A 19,447-nucleotide genomic window follows, 5' to 3' on the forward strand; every position below is an offset into this window, starting at 1 on the left:
CAAAAATTGGGAGCATTCTACCATTTTTACTGACCCCTGCTCATGTGCTACATCCATTTTTGGTATGACACCATTTGCTGTACGGAACTTAATATAGTCTATTTTCTAAGAATTGCTTAATAATTCTTTGAGTAATATCATTTACTGTGTTTTATGTTGATTTCTCTCTAATGGGATTCATTACAACACTAGTATCATGTGCAACAAGTACCATTTCTGCTTGCTGAGCGTTAAGTGGAAGGTCATTCACACATACTGTGAGTTGACAAAAGCCACAGGTTACCTCCAAACATCGTGTCAGACCTTCTTTTTCCCAGCAGCTCGACGTGGCATGGACTGCAGAAATTTGAGTCATACTGCCTCTATATCCATCCATAATTGCCAAAACATAAACAGTGCATGATTCTGTCCTTTAACTCTACTCTCAATTATGTCCCATAAATGTTCAATGGGCTACATGTTGGGCTATCTGGGTGACCAAATCATTGGCTCGAATTGTCCAGAATGTTCTTCAAAACAATCGCGAGTGATTGTGGCCATCTGACATGGTGCATTATCATCCATAAAAATTCCATCATTGTTCGGAAACATGAAGTTCATGAATGGCTGCAAATGGTCATCCAGTAGCCAAACATAACCATTTCCAGTCAATGATTGGTTTAGTTGGACTCAAGGAGCCAGTCCATACCATTTAAACACAGCTCGCACCATTATGGAATCACCAACAACTTGCATACTGCCTTGTTGACAACATGGGTCCACGGCTTCATGGGGTCTGTGCCACTCTAGAAACCTACCATCAGTTCTTGTTGTTGTTGTTGTTGTTGTTGTGGTCTTCAGTCCTGAGACTGGTTTGATGCAGCTCTTATCAACTGAAATTGGGATTCAGCTGACATGGCCATAGTTTCCCAGTTGTCTAGCATCCAATCGACATGGTCACGACCACAGGAGAGGCGCTGCAGGCGATGTCGTGCTGTTAGCAAAGGCACTCGCGTCGGTCATCTGCTGCCACAGCCCATTAACACCGCATTTTGCCACACTGTCCTAATGGATATGTTCGTCGTATGTCCCACATTGATTTCTGCAGTTACTTCACACAGTGTTGCTTCCCTGTTAGCACTGACAACTCTAACCAAACGAGTAGTGAGTACACTGAGTGCACTTGGCACGTTTTTAATGCATAATCTTTGTACAAATTAATTATATTATGTTATAAATATAGAATTAATTTAAAAATTTCATTTTGGTGTATCAAATTCAGTGATTGATGGTCATCCAACACTAAATTACAGAGCAAAAATTCTAGATATGCCACTCGAGCTCTCACAGTAGTGTTCTCACTTCCTGAGCATGGAGTCCTGGGTTCGATTCCCGGCAGGGTCATTGATTTTCACCTACCCTGAGATAACGTTGTGTGTTGTTGTGGCGTCTTCATCATCATCATTCATCCTCATTACAGTTGGAGGAAGGCAATGGCAAACCACCTCCATTCGGACCCTGCAGCGTGGCTCTCCTGCATCGTTCCCCTATGCTCTGTCAAGCAGCATGGGACTTCATTTCCATTTACATGTATAGTTATTTGGCCTTATTCTAATTGTATCTTTTCTTTCACTTCATCCTCAGTTAATCTTATCATGAATTTGCCATTCAACTTTTGAAGGTTCTCATAATTTAAAGTGAAACCTTTTACCTTCATTACAGTGCTTTTATCATTTGTCTAAAATAATAGGCCTAAGTTTTAGATCCAATTGAAGCCCAGTTTGTTATCCATTTATTATCTCCTAATTCATCTGTTCATTCACCTAATGTGCATCTTTGTCCACAGTGTTTATAGCATCATCGGTGTATATTACAATGTCTGTATCAAAATATATATCAGCTTCTTCTAACTTGTCTAATGAATTTAGACATATCTTAGCAGCAGCTGGCCGGAGTGGCCGAGCGGTTCTAGGCGCTACAGTCTGGAACCGCGCGACTGCTACGGTCGCAGGTTCGAATCCTGCCTTGGGCATGGATGTGTGTGATGTCCTTAGATTAGTTAGGTTTAAGTAGTTCTAAGTTCTAGAGGACTGATGACCACAGCAGTTGAGTCCCATAGTGCTCAGAGCCATTTTAGCAGCAGCTATTTAACTTGGCTTTTCTTTTGTCTTCATACAGCCTTTCACATAATTTTTAAATAGTATGTTGCTTTTATTTCTAAAATTCAACGCTTGGTACATGCCTTAAATTTTATGTCCTTTTTCTATAGATTTAATTACTTCATCAGTTGGCCAGATTCCAATAAAACTTCTTTTACTATTGTGATTACATATATTTATTTCCTCTTCTCCAATTTACACATAACGGAAACAACAGGCTTCATTTTATCAATTTTTATTTGCACTGGATGATACAATCCTATATGTGCCACTGCTTTAAATTTTGTAAGCTGACACCATTTTCTAGTATAACAGCTTGATTTATATATTTTTATTGGATGATCTACAGGGTAATAATCATAATAGTGTATAGCTGGATTATTACAGAGATATGAGGCCATCTTTGGTTTTTTAAAATGGAACCCTATATTAAATTTTAGTGTAACATGATGGGCTTAAAAAGACGATTTCAAATACATGTATATCATAATATTTAGGCGAATAGTTATTGAGACACAGATATGTTCTCACATCATGTTCGTCCTTCGAAGCGGCGTTGTCCAATGCGACCTTTCCTGTTGTGTAGAGTACATGCTAAATGTCGCAAGTCTGTCCTTACACAAACACGCCCATTTGCCCAACAATAGTAATACATACTGCAATATTTTGTGCAAAAATTAACTGATGACATCGCACAAATATTATTCAGTTATTTGACAACTGTGATACCAAAATAGTAGACAACATACAGTATTAAAATATTACAAGATGTTAATTCATTTTAAGTAACAGAAATACAAATTTAAACGAGGAGGCCCTTATCGGTCACAATTATTTCATACTTTTTTTATTTGAAAATAATTACTATTGATCACAATACAAAGCAAATACACACAAAGATGCAAAATACATACTGACATGATACAAAACTTTACTGAAGCACGTGCTCCAAACGCTTCCCCTCTGCTGCAATGCAAATTTGTAGTCGCCGTTCGAATGATTTGTGAATGGCTGGGAGGGTGTCACGTGAGATATCAGCACACACTCCGATGATATGTTGCTTCGTATCATCTGGCGTAGCTGGTGTTTGATCATACACTTTATGTTTGATTGCCCCCCCCCCCCCCCCCCAAAAAAGAGGGGTCAAATCAGGAGACCAGGATGACCACTTCACTTCAGCATGTCATCCTATCCAACAATCCGGGAACTTTTCATTTAACAGCTCTGTAGCCACACGGGAAGAATGAACAGGACAGCCGTCATGTTGAACCACATGCACTGACGCGTAGTTAGTGGTACCTCTTCCAGCAAAATGGGCAGAACGTTTCGCAGGAACTGTGCATAGTTATTGCCATTTACTATGTCGCACCATACGTTAACACTCCACAGTTGCTGATGCTGGACCTGTCGAAGCCAATGAGGGTTCTCTATTGACCAGTAATGCATATTATACAAATTGACATTACCGTGGTTGGTGAAAGTCGCTTCATCAGTAAAAAGCACCCGTTTAAAAAACATTGGATCATCTTACGGGCACTGACGCCTGACGTCATTCAAAATCCACACCGGAGAGTGCTTGATGTAATGAGAGGTGAAACGGGTGAAATCTATGCCGGTGCAATATGCATAGAACACATTCCAAGGTGATAAGTCGCAACAAAATAGTAGGGTCGTTATGCACCAACGGTACAACGCCCTCTTCATGTACCTCGCAAGTTGCAGTTGTCTGCCTTGTCCACTGTAAGGCGTTCCATGATCCTGATTCAAGCAGTTTCTTGAAAATACGTGTAGGACGCTCATGATGAGGATACAGCTCTCTATATCGCTTTACTGCACTAACAGCAGTTGTTCTGCTTTCACCACACATTAGAAGCATGTCTAACTTTTCTTCATTGGTGGATATGTCTGCTGCAGGAAACTGTGACAGAAATGCAATGTCTCATTACCCCAGCAGCACATTTATACCCTTCTCTCCAGCTACCTTGTGCATCGCCTTGCGGCATTATCGAGAAGTAGGAAAACAACACCTTCCCTGTTAAGTTCCTCAGTAGTCAAAAGGAAAGGTCGTATTGGACAACGCCGCTTCGAAGGACGAATACAATACTGCGTCTCAAAAACTATTCGCCTAAATATTGTGATATACACATATTTGAAACTGTCTTTTTAAGCCCTTCATGTTATGCAAAAATTTAACATAGGTTCCATTTAAAAACACCAAAGATGGCCTCATATCTCTGTAATAAAAAAGAGCACAAACCTGAACTGCGATGTATTCAAGTAGCCCCGGTCCCTCCAATGCACTGTCCAAACGGCATCTTTGTATCTATTACGGTTGGAGAGATACAAGGGGTGTTATGACTTAGCTGCCTCACCCTGTGTGTGTGTGTGTGTGTGTGTGTGTGTGTGTGTGTGTGTGTGTATTTACTTCTGACCAAAAGCTATATTGTGACAGTCTTCTCGTTGTGCCTATCTGCGACACATCTCGGCTATATGGTGAATAGCAAATTTCCTTTTCACAATATTGAAACATACACACATTCATACAAGAAGCAAACGTCAGACACTCAACTGCCACCATTGGCAGCTCCACCTGGGAATTTATAATTGTAACAGTCGTTTGTTGTGTCTGTCTGCAACTCAACTCATCATCTTTACAGTGAGCAGCAATCTTTCCTATACCCAATACCATTGCTTCACAAAATTTGTGATACAAAAGGTTTGTATTATTTGAAGAAGGCTATTCAGTGCTCAACATAGGTCAAGAAGCATCTCTCTGCACCTCAGTGGTGAGGTGCCACAGTATGGAGCTATACGTCATGGGGTCAACCATCATTCAGCCCTAGGATTTTTATCTGTCACTTACCATTTCTTACACCTGCAGGCAATGTGAAAACCTCTGAATTGCACTGTGGTTAAGGGCTGATGTTAATCCGTAGGTCCCCACGTTACTGGCTCGCTCAGTCCGTATGAAAGAGGGGGGGGGGGGGGGGAGGGAGGGAGGCAATGGCACACCACATCCAACAGGACCACGCCCAGAAATCACTGTAGCGTTCATACCCACCTTCAGGGCAATGGTAACTTTTACCCCTTACCACTTCAGAACCACTACTGGCCAGTTTAAAAATAAATTGCATGTTTATCAAGTTGAGAAAATTTTGAATAATCTTGATAAAGATACAAGTTAGGAATTTCAAACCATATAATCCTTTTTAACTGATTATATTATGTTCCTAACACTCTTACACTCAGTGGAATGTATACTTTATGAGGACACTGGATAACGGGCACCACAAAAAATTATTACATCAGTACAATATAAATAAAAACAAATTATATTAAACAGTTTTATTACAAGGAGAATTCGGTGATAAATAAATACAATTCTTAATAACTTCTGGACGGGGTCATTTCACAAGACCACGTGTCTTCATCTTGACAGATTTGACAAGCTGTGATAATGTTGTGTCCTTCTGATTGGTATTACTTTGACGTAACTTCACCTCCTCCTGAAATTCAACACAAGCAATTAAAACATGCTACGTATCGCACACAATTAAGTGTACAAAAAAGTAATTAAGTTGGACATTCAGAATAGAATAATATATTCCTAAGAAGGTAATACTGGCCACCTTGATAATACAGTACAAACATCAACAAGTGTTCAGTCTGTACATGGGAGGACTCTCAAACTGATATCAATTTTCTACTTTCATCATTATATATAATGCACAAGTCTCATAGGCTATAATTTTAATTTTAGAGACTGTGAAAAAAATTACTTCAGAAGAACAATTTTTAATAAAAATGAATAATGCTGGGCATTTTTATACACCGCCCAAAAAAAAAGTGGGTACCCCAGAAGAGGTAGACAAAACAATACTGAACTTCAAGGATTGACATAGTATGTGATGTTATTTCAGTAATTAAATAATTGAGTCCTCTCCAGAACTTGGCAATACAAGCCCTCTTACTAATAAAATTTTGCACCCATTCCGGTCTAGATGCACGCACTGATTCAGTTGTGAAAGGTGTCCTAAAGCTGCGGTATCCTCCCCTGACGTAAGTTGGCCCACAACTGTCATAACTGGTCCTCAATATCTCAGATAGTATTGCTGGGACAGAATTGGCGCCCGAGCTGGTCCCACACGTGACCTATCGTGGACATATCTGGGGCTCTCACTGGCCACGGGAGTACCTTAACATCACACAGACAGTTCGTAGAGACACGTGCCACCCACGGACGAGAACCGTCCTGCGGAAAGTGGCAGCATGACAGTCCTGCGGAAAATGGCAGCACAATACTGTCAGACAGGAGGTAGCACATGAAGCCAGACGATGTCTGTAATGTACTGTTGTGCTGTCACGAGTTCCCTCAGTCACTACCAGCCCAGACCTGAGATCGTACCTGACAGCTTCCTCTCAGCAAGACACCAGGTTCAGCATCACTGTGCCTTTCCAAAATACTGGAAGAACAGAATCTCTCCCCAGATCAGCACCGATTGTCGTGAGGCGTAGCCCAGAATGGTGATTCGTCCCCGAATGCAGTGCACTGCCATTTGTCGACAATCAAATCTTCCCGGTTACGACACCACCCAAACGTGACCATTCGTGCTGAGGTGTTAACAGCAGCCTACGTGTGGGGTAGTAACTCCCTAGTCCGGCTGCTACCAGACTCTGACCAGCGGTGTAGGTTGACACAGCTCACTGCACGGAGTGCTCTACTCATTCTCAGATAGCGCTCGGTCTACGGTGCGGCACTCCTACCCTGGGGCATCCAATGCACTCGACCGGAACCTTGCCTGCCCTAACTTACCCGTGCAGTCCAATATTGGGCCACTGTCACATCCAAACGTCCTACAAATGTGAATATTGCAAGATTGGACCAGCCGGCAAAGAGGAGATCCACTACGACACCCCTTTCAGGCTCTGTCAGGAGGCAATGTACTGTCTCACACGAGTACGTGACTCCTCCTCATCTTTTGCAGATATCACTCGATATCTGACACCGTTTACACCCCCTACATACCGTACTGAGTCTGGTAACAACACTAAACACAACCAACACTAATGCTCCGTGATGACTTTCCTACCTGCCCCAGAGAATTGTAGCTGCAAATCATTTGCACACTCTTGACAGTATGTACATGTATGAACTTACACTGACATCGGAAGTGTCTACTGGGTGCTTCACTTTTTGTCAGTCTGTTTATATAATTAACCATGAAGCTGCTAAACAGTTATTGTTCTGCAGTTAATTTCAACAGTATGTTACAGTGCGGCACACATTAAAATTTTAAAATGTCGTACAGCACATATCCATAAATGTCCATTTTGTACACTAACTTAGTGCTGTCAAAGTAAGTGAGCCGAGAGTACAGCAAGCCATCACCTAATTGTGAACACATCTGTGCTATGCCAAAATGTGGCTCACTTTGTTTTAAAATTTTAAAATCTGCCAGATGTAGAGTAAAAATTAGCTGCAGAACAGACTAAAAAAGGAGGTAAAAACACACACACACACACACACACACACACACACACACACACACGGTGTTCAGGAGGAATGTCACATAATTTGTAAGGTGATTCTACATAGGAAAATAAACCAAAAAAGTCCTATGAACATGCATCCAATTTTTTATTGTTAAGGAACTGGAGCATGTTGAAGACTACACACATCCATTAATGAATATGAAGACAAGTGTGAATATTACTTTCCAAAATGCTGCACAGGCACTGTGGTGGGCAGAATAACGATGAGGCACCCTACAAGAGGTGTGGGGGTTCTCCAATAGATGGCAGCACTGTGATGTTGCACAGATGCAAGCGTACCCAGTGTGCAATCGTGGGTCGGAACAGTGAACTGTTGTGAGGTCTCGTGTGTGTGTCATTTGTTTATTGAATAAGCCCATTGTATCCACGAATACCAACATGCTGCTATGTTCACCCATATAGAATATGCAGACACGTTGCTCGTGTACTGGCACTGTAATGGCAGTGCCCGTGTGGCTATGACAGAATACCAGAGATGCTTCCCTAATCGGTGAACCCCCTGTGACAGGGTACTTCATTGGGTTTTTCGAACATTGTGTTAATCCGGAACACGACCCTGGGGCTGCTTGAAGGGGAACGTGCAAGCTACACGGTGGATACGCGTGTTCACTTGTCGCTCGCATCACCAATGACACCGTTGCCCACATTAAAACCTGCCGAGACGACATTCGATGGGGAACACGACATACCTTCCGATATACTGTCGAGTGCTGTGAGATGGTGTGGAATTTTTTGAACGTGTCATGTAGAATGGCTCAATTGTCTGTCTCACCATTATTTTATCCACTACAGCACTAATGCAGCATTTTGATAACTAACATTCACATTTGTCTTCATAATCATAAACGGATCGTGTAGTCTTCAACCAGCTCCAGTCTGTAATGACTGAAAATCGGACACATATTCGTAGGACCTTTATGGTTTATTTTCACCTGTACAATCACATCACAAATTGAAACAAGTAATTGAACAGAAGACACGTGTGGCTGCAAATGTTGGGAAACACCCCAAATTTGGATTATGAATGTTGAACACGTAACATCACTAGATGATGTACCTCTCCACATGTGCAGCAGCTGGGCTCGGCAAACCTATCCTCACCAATGCATTAACATTAAAAATATACTGTATTGGAGATATATCTATGAAAAGGTGATGTAACTTACCAAACGAAAGCATTGATATGTTGATAGAGACACTAACAAACACAAACACACACACAAAATTCAAGCTTTCGCAACCTATGGTTGCTTCATCAGGAAAGAGGGAAGGAGAGGGAAAGACGAAAGGATGTGGGTTTTAAGGGAGAGGGTAAGGAGTCATTCCAATCCCGGGAGCGGAAAGACTTACCTTATGGGGAAAAGGGGACAGGTATAAACTTGCGCGCACACACACACACACACACACACACACACACACACACACACACATATCCATCCACACATATACAGACACAAGCAGACATACGTAAAGGCCACTTCTACTTGGCCTTTACACATGTCTGCTTGTGTCTGTATATGTGCGGGCAGTACTGCGGATGGAGATATCGACTTCGCCGCGGCCGAGTACAATTCGCCGACGATCAGATGACAACAGAAGGAAGCCTACTCGGAAGATAGAAGAGCAGCTCTCGCCCACTCGGTCACAGACAGTCGTCCGGGTGTGACTCGGACGGGGAACATTGCTCAGTGAACTCTTAGAAGTGGACAGACCTTTGTTGTAAATTGCATTTCCTTGGTAATGTGAAGTTTATGTACAATTATTTGCCCTCATCCATTGTGGCCCTTTTTTTACATATTATGTTATATGCAGTGTTGCAGACTTAATCATTCAACAAACCACAAAGATAAGTAAACCTTTTTAACTCATTTGTGTTACTTTGTTACTAATTTGTCGGAGTATTATACAATCTTTGTTCTCCTATCCTGTTACCTGACCCTGGGGCACAGCTGTCTAATGGTGGGAGGGAGAAATCATCTTAGCAGTATCCTGCACCAGAAGCCGTTTCACGACCTCTCAAACTCTGCCTACCGCAACCGTGGCAATTCGGCCTCCGCAGCGTAACGATGGTGGTTTACAAACTTGCCAACGGGGGCTTTACAAAAAAGTTACTTTGGGTTTTGGAGGCAGTATTAAAATTAACAATCAATCTTGTAAGGCTATTACATGCTCTTAAAGTTATCTAGAATTTTCAAAAGTGAAAAGTTGTAATTTTTTGACACTGACGTAATGTTAGCTCAGAGATTTGAGTTACTAGTTGCACCCATCACTGATTGGTTGCGCATGCTAATATCACTGGTTGTTTTAGCAGTGGACAACAACAACAACTATATGCCGAGCTGTGAAAAATACATTACTGCTTGAGATTATGAGCACATTTATCTATCACAGTTATGCAATTACTGCCCACTAGTCATATTAAACGAGAGCCTGCTAGGATTAAGTATTTCTTCTGAAGAGGCGACCGTGATATGACCCGATCAGTATGGGTGGAACAGTTCACAAAATTCTCTTAAATTTATGGCCTTAGCCGGATAACCTAGTGAGTGTGAAGACTAGTTAGCCGCTAAGAGCGTTGAAAGACTGAACAGAAAAAAAAAAGAGAAGAAGAAGAGACTGGTATTCATATTTTCTATAGGAACAATAGTTTGCATGTTGCGAGGAATGGAAAAATCAAAGATTATTAAAAGCAGCACTTTAATGGTTCAAAATTGATGTTTACTGTTAAAAGTGGATTGTGAATGGACATTAAATGTATGTACCACGTCTAAGCGCAGTAGAGGCGTGTTGAGTGATAAATTGTTTTCTCGGGGTGTAAGAGGGTGGAGATGGGCGGGAGTGGATGGTAGCAATGTGAGGCAAGTGTAGGTTCCCGGATTGTGGTCATGTAATTCCCTCCTTTATAGGTCTGCAATCTGAAGGTCGAGCAGGTGACTGGAAATTCTGTCTGCGCTACTACACCACAAAAAGCAACAACAGGGTGGTTCACAAAGTTAAACCGACCCTCTGCAGCAAGCTGTTTGAAGATGTGTCCAGGGGTTGTTTGTGGAAAATAAAGTGCATTAACATTACATGGAAACAGATATGAGCTGCTAAAATATTAATGCAAGCAATGCATATGAGCAGGATCTACATAAATCCTTGCACACTGCTCTACTTTGGGAAAGAGGAAACTGATTCTTAGTCATCCTGTAGGACAGTCATAGTGTTCTTCCAGAAAAGGAAACTTTTTATATCATGAGTGCTGCTCCGTTTTCAGTTTACAGACAAACTATACCACCTTAGAACTTCACCGAGTACATGTTTATACAGTGGTGTAATTTTCATTTTATTAAGCTAGTACTTATTTGCTGTAGTGGCAGTTGTTAAGTAAAATATGTTCTTGTAAACAACGGCTGTGAAGTGTTAAATATATGTGATGTTGCCAATGACCTTCCTAGTGTTTGTGGAAAAGGGAATGGACTGGCAAATGTGGTAGCTTGCAGCTGTTTTTGACATTATATTGCAAAGCTTTGTAATTATGCTGTCACTCAGTGGTGAATTAACGAGTGAGCAGAAAGTTAATGCCGTTCCACACCATTAATTGTGTTACTGATGATGGGCTGAATAAATCTGTTCCATTCAGGAACTGCTTGCACTTTTAGAGTGGGCTACACTGAGTGGAGACACTAAGCACACATCTGCAGAATGGGTGTGAATATGTCTGATGGAATGGGACTGATCATGTTCAAGTGTAGAACAGTAATCTGCCTATAATGCATTTCCTGATTTATGCTGAAATATATGAAGTTCCACAATAGTTGGGTGACCAAAGTCTGTTGCAGAAGCAAACTTTTAACCTCTTCAGATGTTAGGAGATATAAAGCTGGGGTGAGGAATCTGGTATTCCTCACGCAGTAAAAAGTATTCCAGCCAGTGATAGTGGGGACAATAAAACACACTGTCAAATACATACTGATAGTGTGTTACACTTGGTACAGGATTTTCAGTGTGGTTGACAGCTCAAGTTGTTGAGCATTTTTACACAATAGCTCACTTAACAACTGCAAATAAGTACTCATTTAATAAACTAAAATAGCTCCACTGTATAAACATTAGCCCTGCGATGTTATTTTGCCCACTCGCATAAGACAAATAGACAGAAAATGATGAGGATGAATAGTCAGTATGCAAAATAAAAAGCGAGCAGTGTTTACAATGGCGGACGTCACCTTTACTGGAAGAACACTACAGCTGCCAAATAGGATGACTAAGAATCGGTTTCCCCACTAGTAAGAACAGTGTGCAGAGATTTATACAGGTTCTGCCCATAAGCATCTCTCCCATTAGCATTATTAGTAAGTCATATCTGTATCCCATGTAGTGTTAATGCACTTCGTTTAAAATAAACACCCCTCAGGCATGCCTCTTCACTGCACCTGGTTCATAAGATGCAGTAAACTTGATGAAACATCCTGTAGTGGGGTGGACAGTGTGTGCAATCACCTGCTCAGTCTTCAGTTTCCAGACCTATGAAGGACAGAACTGTACGACCGCAATCCAGTGAACTACCTTCCCTCGTGCTTTTACTCTCCATCTTGTTTCATCCCGAGAAAACAATTTATCCCTTAATATGAATCTACCGCACTTAGACATGGTACACACATTGAATATTTGTTTTTAAACCACTTTGTTTAAAGATAAGCATTAATTTCACACTGTTAAAACAATATTTTTAATGATCTATAATTTTTTCATCCCCTGCTTTGCAGAAACTATTATACCTAGAGAAAAAATGAATAGTATCTTTTTTGTAGTATATTTAACATAGTTTAATCTTGTACTGGGAAACAATTTCACTTTTACAGGGGTAAAATAGGGGACGAAACGCTTTTTGAAAATATGTCGCTATTGAGGCTAGAGCTTCAAAACTGGTATTTGATTTCCATATCAGAAATAAAATATATATTTATATTTCAGCATTTTTGTAAATTCAACTACTAAAGAGGTAAAATAGTGTCCAAAAAGTTTTTTGAATATAAATTATTAAAGGTCTACTAAAGCATTTTTTAAGATAAATCTCTGGAAATTGGTATCTGACTTTTTGGTTACAAATAAAAAATACTTGTTTTAGTGTTTTTGCAAGTTCAACCCCCTAAAGGAATGAAAGGGGGATGAAAAGTTTTATGAAATTATTTCATTATGAAAATTTGCATTTGGCTTCTCTGTTAGATATAAAAGAGATACATGTTTCACTTCTTTTGGAAATTCATCCCCTAAGGGAGTGAAATAGGAGATGAAAATTTTTACACAGATATTTCTTTCTGTTAAAAATTTTTCTAAAGCAAACTCTATCTAAATTGATATTTCGCTTCTTGGTTAGATATAAAGAAGAGTCTCTTAGGGGATGAAAGTTTCTATGGAAATATCACCACACGAAAGCAAAAGCAATGATTAACTGTTGTAATGCTGTACAGAGACAATACCAGAAGTAACAACAACCCAGTTTTATTCTGCTTCCACATGAAGAGGTCAACAATAACACTAAATTTAGTATAGAATAGTACAGTCTCATAACTACAGAACACATCAATATACAGTCTTGTAGGTGAGCATACAATAAGCAAATAAACATAAGTAAGGCACAGGGCCCAGTGCAGCAAGATTATATTGGGATGCTGTGCACACAGCATATTTCCAGGAGCAGAACTGGCTGAAGGAATGTTTAGTTAATAGCAATGTCTATGCACTCAACAGGTTTAAGGTTAAGAAATATTTTCAGAGATTTTGAGAATGTAGAGACATATCACTGAGATAGGGTCTGCAGTGCCCCTTCTCGTGCTACGTAAAAGGCTCGTGTTATGCCATCTCAGTGAGGAGCTGTCAAAAAAATTGAAAATATAAAAAGCAAGTGCCAGTGTGCCTCCTAAATAACAAAGTGCACAATAGTAGCGTGTGAGCGAGTTCAAACAGAGCACAATGATTTGACGGGTTGACTTCTATGCCCATCTCCTGCTGCGGTCAAATTATCACACGAGGACATTCTCGCTCGTACGATGCCTGCTGTTACAACAGTGATGTTTGTTGGTGGAACCAGTGGAAGAAGAGGGTTGTAGCTGGTGATGAATGGGTACTCACCGGGCAATATGACCACAGTGTGGTGTAGCATTTATACTGTGAGGAGCTGCAAAGCTTCATCCACAGTGTTGGCACACAATGCAAGCACTGCAGAATGTGTGGGCTTTTCCACACAACTCATTTGTTCACCCATTGTATTCCATGAACCCATTGGTGACAGAGAGCATTTAAGGTTGTGAAACAAGTCAAGCAATACATTAATAAACAGAAACAGTCACAACAAATTATAACTAGTGTCCGTCTGCTCACACTTGTAATGTTACTTCTAGATTGAAGAATATATACTATTTGTGCACTTTAGTGTATTACTTGACAAAGTTAACCACAGAGCCAAGCATGACGGGACCTAAGCTGGTCACCTGACTAGGTACAGCTATGTTCCCGTTTAAGTAACGGGCATTTTTACCTCACAGTGCAACCGAGTAAAGTGAGAGCGAGAAATGACAACACAGGTGGCCATCCCAGCTCATTGTCAACAAAAGTTTACTAAATGATTAATGGAAAATCTCATATGAGATGTGAAACAAATACTAACAAAGAGATAGAGGGGCTGGCCAGTACTTACCTCAGCTCAGTACAGCCGATAGATACACATAAAACAGAACCGAAAATTTACGTTCCTAGCTTTCGGAACAAATGTTCCTTCATCGGGGAGGAGAGAGGGGAAAGAAAGGGAAGAAGGGAAAGGAGATTCAGTTACTCACAACCCAGGTTATGAAGCAACAGGGAAAGGAAAATAGGGAGGGTAGCAAGGATGGAGACATGGTTGTCAGAGGGAAGCCAAAGATATTCTACTGTAAGTACTGTGCCAGCTTCAAACCAAAGAGGATGCATACAGAAGTAAAGAAGAATAAAGATAAACACAACTATGTAGGATGAAAAAATGCGTGAATGGCTAAAGAGGAAAGGGAAAGAGGAGAAGACTGAAGAGTAAATGGGATTGAGGTTGTTTAACGTAGGTTCAGTCCAGGGGGATGGCGGGATGAAAGGATGTGTTGGAGTGCAAGTTCCCATCTCCGCAGTTCAGAGGGACTCGTGTTGGGTGGGAGAAGCCAAATGGCACATACGGTGTAGCAGGTTCCTAGGTCCCTAGAATTATGCTGGAGGGCATGCTCCGCTACTGGGTACTGGGCATCTCCTAGGCGGACAGTTCGTCTGTGTCCGTTCATGCGCTCAGCCAGTTTAGTTGTTGTCATGCCTATGTAAAAGGCTGTGCAGTGCAGGCATGTCAGTTGATAAATGACATGTGTAGTTACACACGTAGCCCTGCCTCGAATTGTGTATGTTTTACCAGTAGCGGGGCTGGAGTAGGTGGTTGTGGGGGGATGCACGGGGCAGGTTTTGCAGCGGGGTCGGTTACAGGGGTAGGAACCGCTGGGTGGAGAAGGTAGTCTGGGAATATTGTAAGGTTTAACAAGGATGTTACGGACGTTAGGGGGGCGACGAAAGGCAACTCTGGGTGGTGTGGGGAGAATTTTGTCAAGGGATGATCTCATTTCAGGGGTTGACTTGAGAAAGTCATATCCGTGGCGGAGTAATTTGTTGATGTTTTCGAGGCCAGGATAATATTGGGTGACAAGGGGGATGCTTCTGTGTGGTCTCGGGGTAGGAACATTGTTGTTGGATGGGGAGGAATGTATTGCTCGGGAAATCTGTTTGTGGACAAGGTCTGCGGGATAGTTGTGGGAGAGGAAAGCATTGGTCAGGTTATTGGTGTAATTAAGTTTACTGGCAGAAAGAAGGAGAAAGAAGTGACAGTGGTGACAGAACATAGTAGCAAAATGTTAAAAACTATTAAGTCGACAGCAGCATATTATGGAAGGAGGGGTACTGTGCCAAGTGGGATAGGATTTGAGTATCTATCCCAAAGCGCACACTATAAATACCCCATTAACAATATGAACAAATGTGTTGATAGGCATCAATTTATGTGATATTAGAAAAGGAATTAATTAAGATTTAATATACTTTATGTGTTTGAAATTCTTTCTGAAGGTGTCTGCCTTGAGTGTAGTCTTGTGTGGAAGAGAAAAGTGGGCATTAATCAGTTCAAATGAGAAGCATTTGAAATGTGATGTTAAAGAAGAATGCTGAAGATTAGATGGGTACATTGAATACCTGGTGATGATGTCCTGAAACAAACTGGGGAAAATGAAATTTATTGCACAACTTTACTAAAATAAGGGAAAGGAATCGTCAATTTGGTAATTGAGGGAACCATGGAGGAGGAAGGGGGGGGGGGGGGGGGGGGATTGTAGAGGCAGACCGAACAATGAATGGAGTAAGCAGGTTCAAAGGGATGTGGGCTGCAGCAATTATGCAGAGATGAAGAGGCTGGTGCAGGATACATTAGTGTGGAGAGCTGCATCAAACCAGTTTTCGGACTGAAGACTGCAACAACAAAAAGAATGAACAATACAAAGGAATACCAGCCTTGACAAAACATCACAACTTTTCGCACACAAAGCTGGATTTTATGGGCAACAGAAAATCTGAGGAAAACTATCCTGTCAATGGGATTTTGTAGAAACAGTGTCAATAAAAGAGTCATCACCTGTGAATGAGACGACATTTAAAAAAAAAAGACTGTATAAAAAAATTGAACTTCACACTTAAAGCAGATAGTGGTTTGCTCAGCTGAAACATGGGGTCACACATATTAGAGTTTGTGCAGGACAAGGTAACCAATGCGCAATGACCAATGTTTGGCCAAAGTGCTGGGCGAGTTCATTCATTTGTTTGGAAGGGGAGTCTGACAGTGTTTGCCACATTTTGGCCCGTTGGCAATGACAGAATCGAAGTGCACGCCATGCAATCTTTCTCAAATGATTTTACACAAACTATTCAGTAAAAAAACTCATTTTTGCATTACTTATAGCTTTATATGTCAGGTTCATGCCTATTTGCCCATCATATCATTAATGGTCATAGTTATTGCGACATCTACACAGAAGTAACACACTGCGCAAAATTAAAAAAAGGCTGCAATGAAAAGGGCCACCAAGATTTTGCATTTGGTGCAAATTACATAATATGTTGCAGTGTATAAATGGCAAATGATAGCACACAAAGAAGAGAGTATTTTACCATATGGTTATTATGCAAAATTTCACTATCTCCCATGTTAGTTAACTAACTACAGACTTTTTCGACGAAAAAACGTAATTTTTAGGGGCCACTAATAGCTGGTGAAACGTGAAATGCTATGGGTTTTGGAACACTTAAGTGAAGACCTTGCAGGTTTATTCTGTACCGAGGATGTGCTTTTCCCCTCAGTTCCTCATTTAATAAATGTAATAAAACACCGTCTCAAATTCCCTCGCAATTGCCTCTGTACAACATATCAGAGAGGCAACACTGTGTAAACTCCACTGTGTTTTGGCAAAAAAAAAAAAGCAAGTTTTAAAATGGCAACAAGAGAAATGGTAGATTTTGCTCTAAATTCACCACTCATGATGTTTCTCTGAAAGTTACAAATGGTTAACATGCAAAGCGAAATTATATCGCTGCCATTTCGGCGAAATTCTTTTTAGATATTAATCAAAGCACAGGTGACAGATCTTTTTGAATGGTCACCATGCAAGTGTGTGTGTGTGTAGTGGCTCCACTTAACATTTACAAAAAAATGTGAGGGTAGGCTTCAGTTTAGAGTGGCACTTCGCATTTCCCCTACAGCACCTGCCCGTAACCCCCACCACTACCGCTCTCCCCACACGTGCCCTGCCGACTACACATCCACCGGCCACAGTATGCTGCACGGGCTCTACACTGTGAAGAAATGTTGCCACTGCGATAGTGTGTAATGTCAAACACAAGTGGTGGGCACTGTTTAATTGTTACGCTATGCAGGGCACTGAAGTATAGATACACAGCATGTAACAGAATCCACTTGAAAAAAGTGTATGCTTTTAAATACTTGCTCTCCCTGTTTCTCTGGCATGAATACGACAATACTGCCACCATGGCCTTGCCTTCAGTTTGCTTTGCAGGGTAACATATAATCTGAAGTTCATTTTACTTGCATGTGACATTTTACTTCAATACGTATTATTGTTTCTGTGCTCTCTCAGCTTTATTAATCTCTGCTGTAACTGTTACACAAGATTATCTGGAGACAAACCTGAGGGGTGTACTTCTTCTTTTGTTTATATCACTATATTGTTTGCCAATATATGTGCTAGTACTACGATATCAGAAAACAAATTACTTACCTCATCATCCTCTTGATGCCTCCTTTCCAGTTTTGCTTTTCGCAGAGCTTCCATGCCTTTCGTTTGTTTGTAATGAGGATCTGTTGGGTCGATATTGTAGTGGTGGGATGAGAACAGAGCAGAAAACCTCTCATCATTTACATTCACCTGGAAAATACACATACCAACTGAGAAATGATATTTGGAGGAGGGAAGGGGGGAGAGCTTATCTCCCGTTCCTAATCACTGTTAGAGCTTCCCGTGCGATATTAAAATTAAGGCAGCTACATCTGTAGTAACAAACTATTCTATATAAAACTTTATGAAAGGAAGTTTGTTTCATATTTTTTAAAATAATGTCTGTTGTTACGGAAACATTTCTGTCTGAGAAGTTTTTCCATTACAGTTTCAGACAGGCATAACACACTGCAGTTGTTTCCTGATGATACTATGGTGTACATTAAGGTGTCAAAGTTGAGTGACCGCAGAAAGATACAAGACGACAGAGACAAAATTTCCAGTTGGTGTGATGAATGGCAGCTAGCTCTAAATGTGGAAAAATGTAAGTTAATGTGGATGAGTAGGAAAATCAAACCTGTAATGTTCAGATATAGTATTATTAGTGTCCTGCCTGACACAGTTAAATCATTTAAATATCTGGGCACAATGTTACAAAGCGATATGAGGTGGAACAGGCATGTGAGAACTGTGGTAGGGAAGGCTAATGGTCGACTTTGGTTTACTGGTAGAATTTTAGGAAAGAGACCGCATATAGGATACTATTGCGAGATATTCTTGGCTACTGCTCGAGTATTTGGGATATGTACCAGGTCAGATTGAAGACAGACATCGAAGCAATGCAGAGGTGGCCTGCTAGATTTGTTACCAGTAGTTTCAAACAACACATAAAGTGTTACAGAGATGCTTCGGGAACTCAAAGGGCAATCCCTAGAGCGAAGGCGATGTTCTTTTCGAGAAACACCACTGAGAAAATTTACAGAACAGGCATTTGAAGCTGAATGCCAAACGATTCTACTGCCACCAACATACATTATGTGTTAAGGACTACAAAGATAAGATACGAGAAATTAAGACTCATACGGAGGTATACAGTCATTTTTCCCTTGCTCTATTTGCGAGTGGAATAGGAAAGAAAATGACAAGTAGTGGTATGGGGTACCCTTCACCATGCACCATACGGTGGCTTGCAGAACATTAGGAAATGGAAAATGATCCAAGTGCCACTACTTCAAAGAGGGCATTTTCAGTGCTACTGTATTCCCACTACTCTGTTGCATGTCTCTAGATTTGATATTGGTGCCAAACCATGGAAAAAGTATTTCAAACGTGCATTAGTAGATGGCGCATAATCTCTGTGCCAACGTGTGCTCCCCTCTGGAGATTCAAAATTTAAACGATATGAGAAGAGGTTTTTTGTTGATTACAGTT

The 19,447-nt window shown here is 40.9% G+C and overlaps 1 protein-coding gene across 1 annotated transcript in view; it reads right to left on the bottom strand.

Moving 5' to 3' along the window:
- Positions 1 to 5,454: 5,454 nt before the first annotated feature.
- The window catches only part of LOC124717032 (ESF1 homolog), an 88,774-nt gene continuing 74,781 nt past the window's right edge, over positions 5,455 to 19,447 (bottom strand). The window contains exons 10-11 of the mRNA XM_047243687.1: positions 18,020 to 18,166; positions 5,455 to 5,644 (exon numbers count right to left, since the gene is read on the bottom strand). Of these exons, the coding sequence (XP_047099643.1) occupies positions 5,543 to 5,644; positions 18,020 to 18,166 (249 nt within the window). The 3' untranslated portion in view covers positions 5,455 to 5,542. The remainder of the gene's footprint in view (positions 5,645 to 18,019; positions 18,167 to 19,447) is intronic.

This window comes from Schistocerca piceifrons, chromosome 9, assembly GCF_021461385.2.
Source record: "Schistocerca piceifrons isolate TAMUIC-IGC-003096 chromosome 9, iqSchPice1.1, whole genome shotgun sequence".
NCBI classification, from domain to species: Eukaryota; Metazoa; Arthropoda; class Insecta; order Orthoptera; family Acrididae; genus Schistocerca; species Schistocerca piceifrons.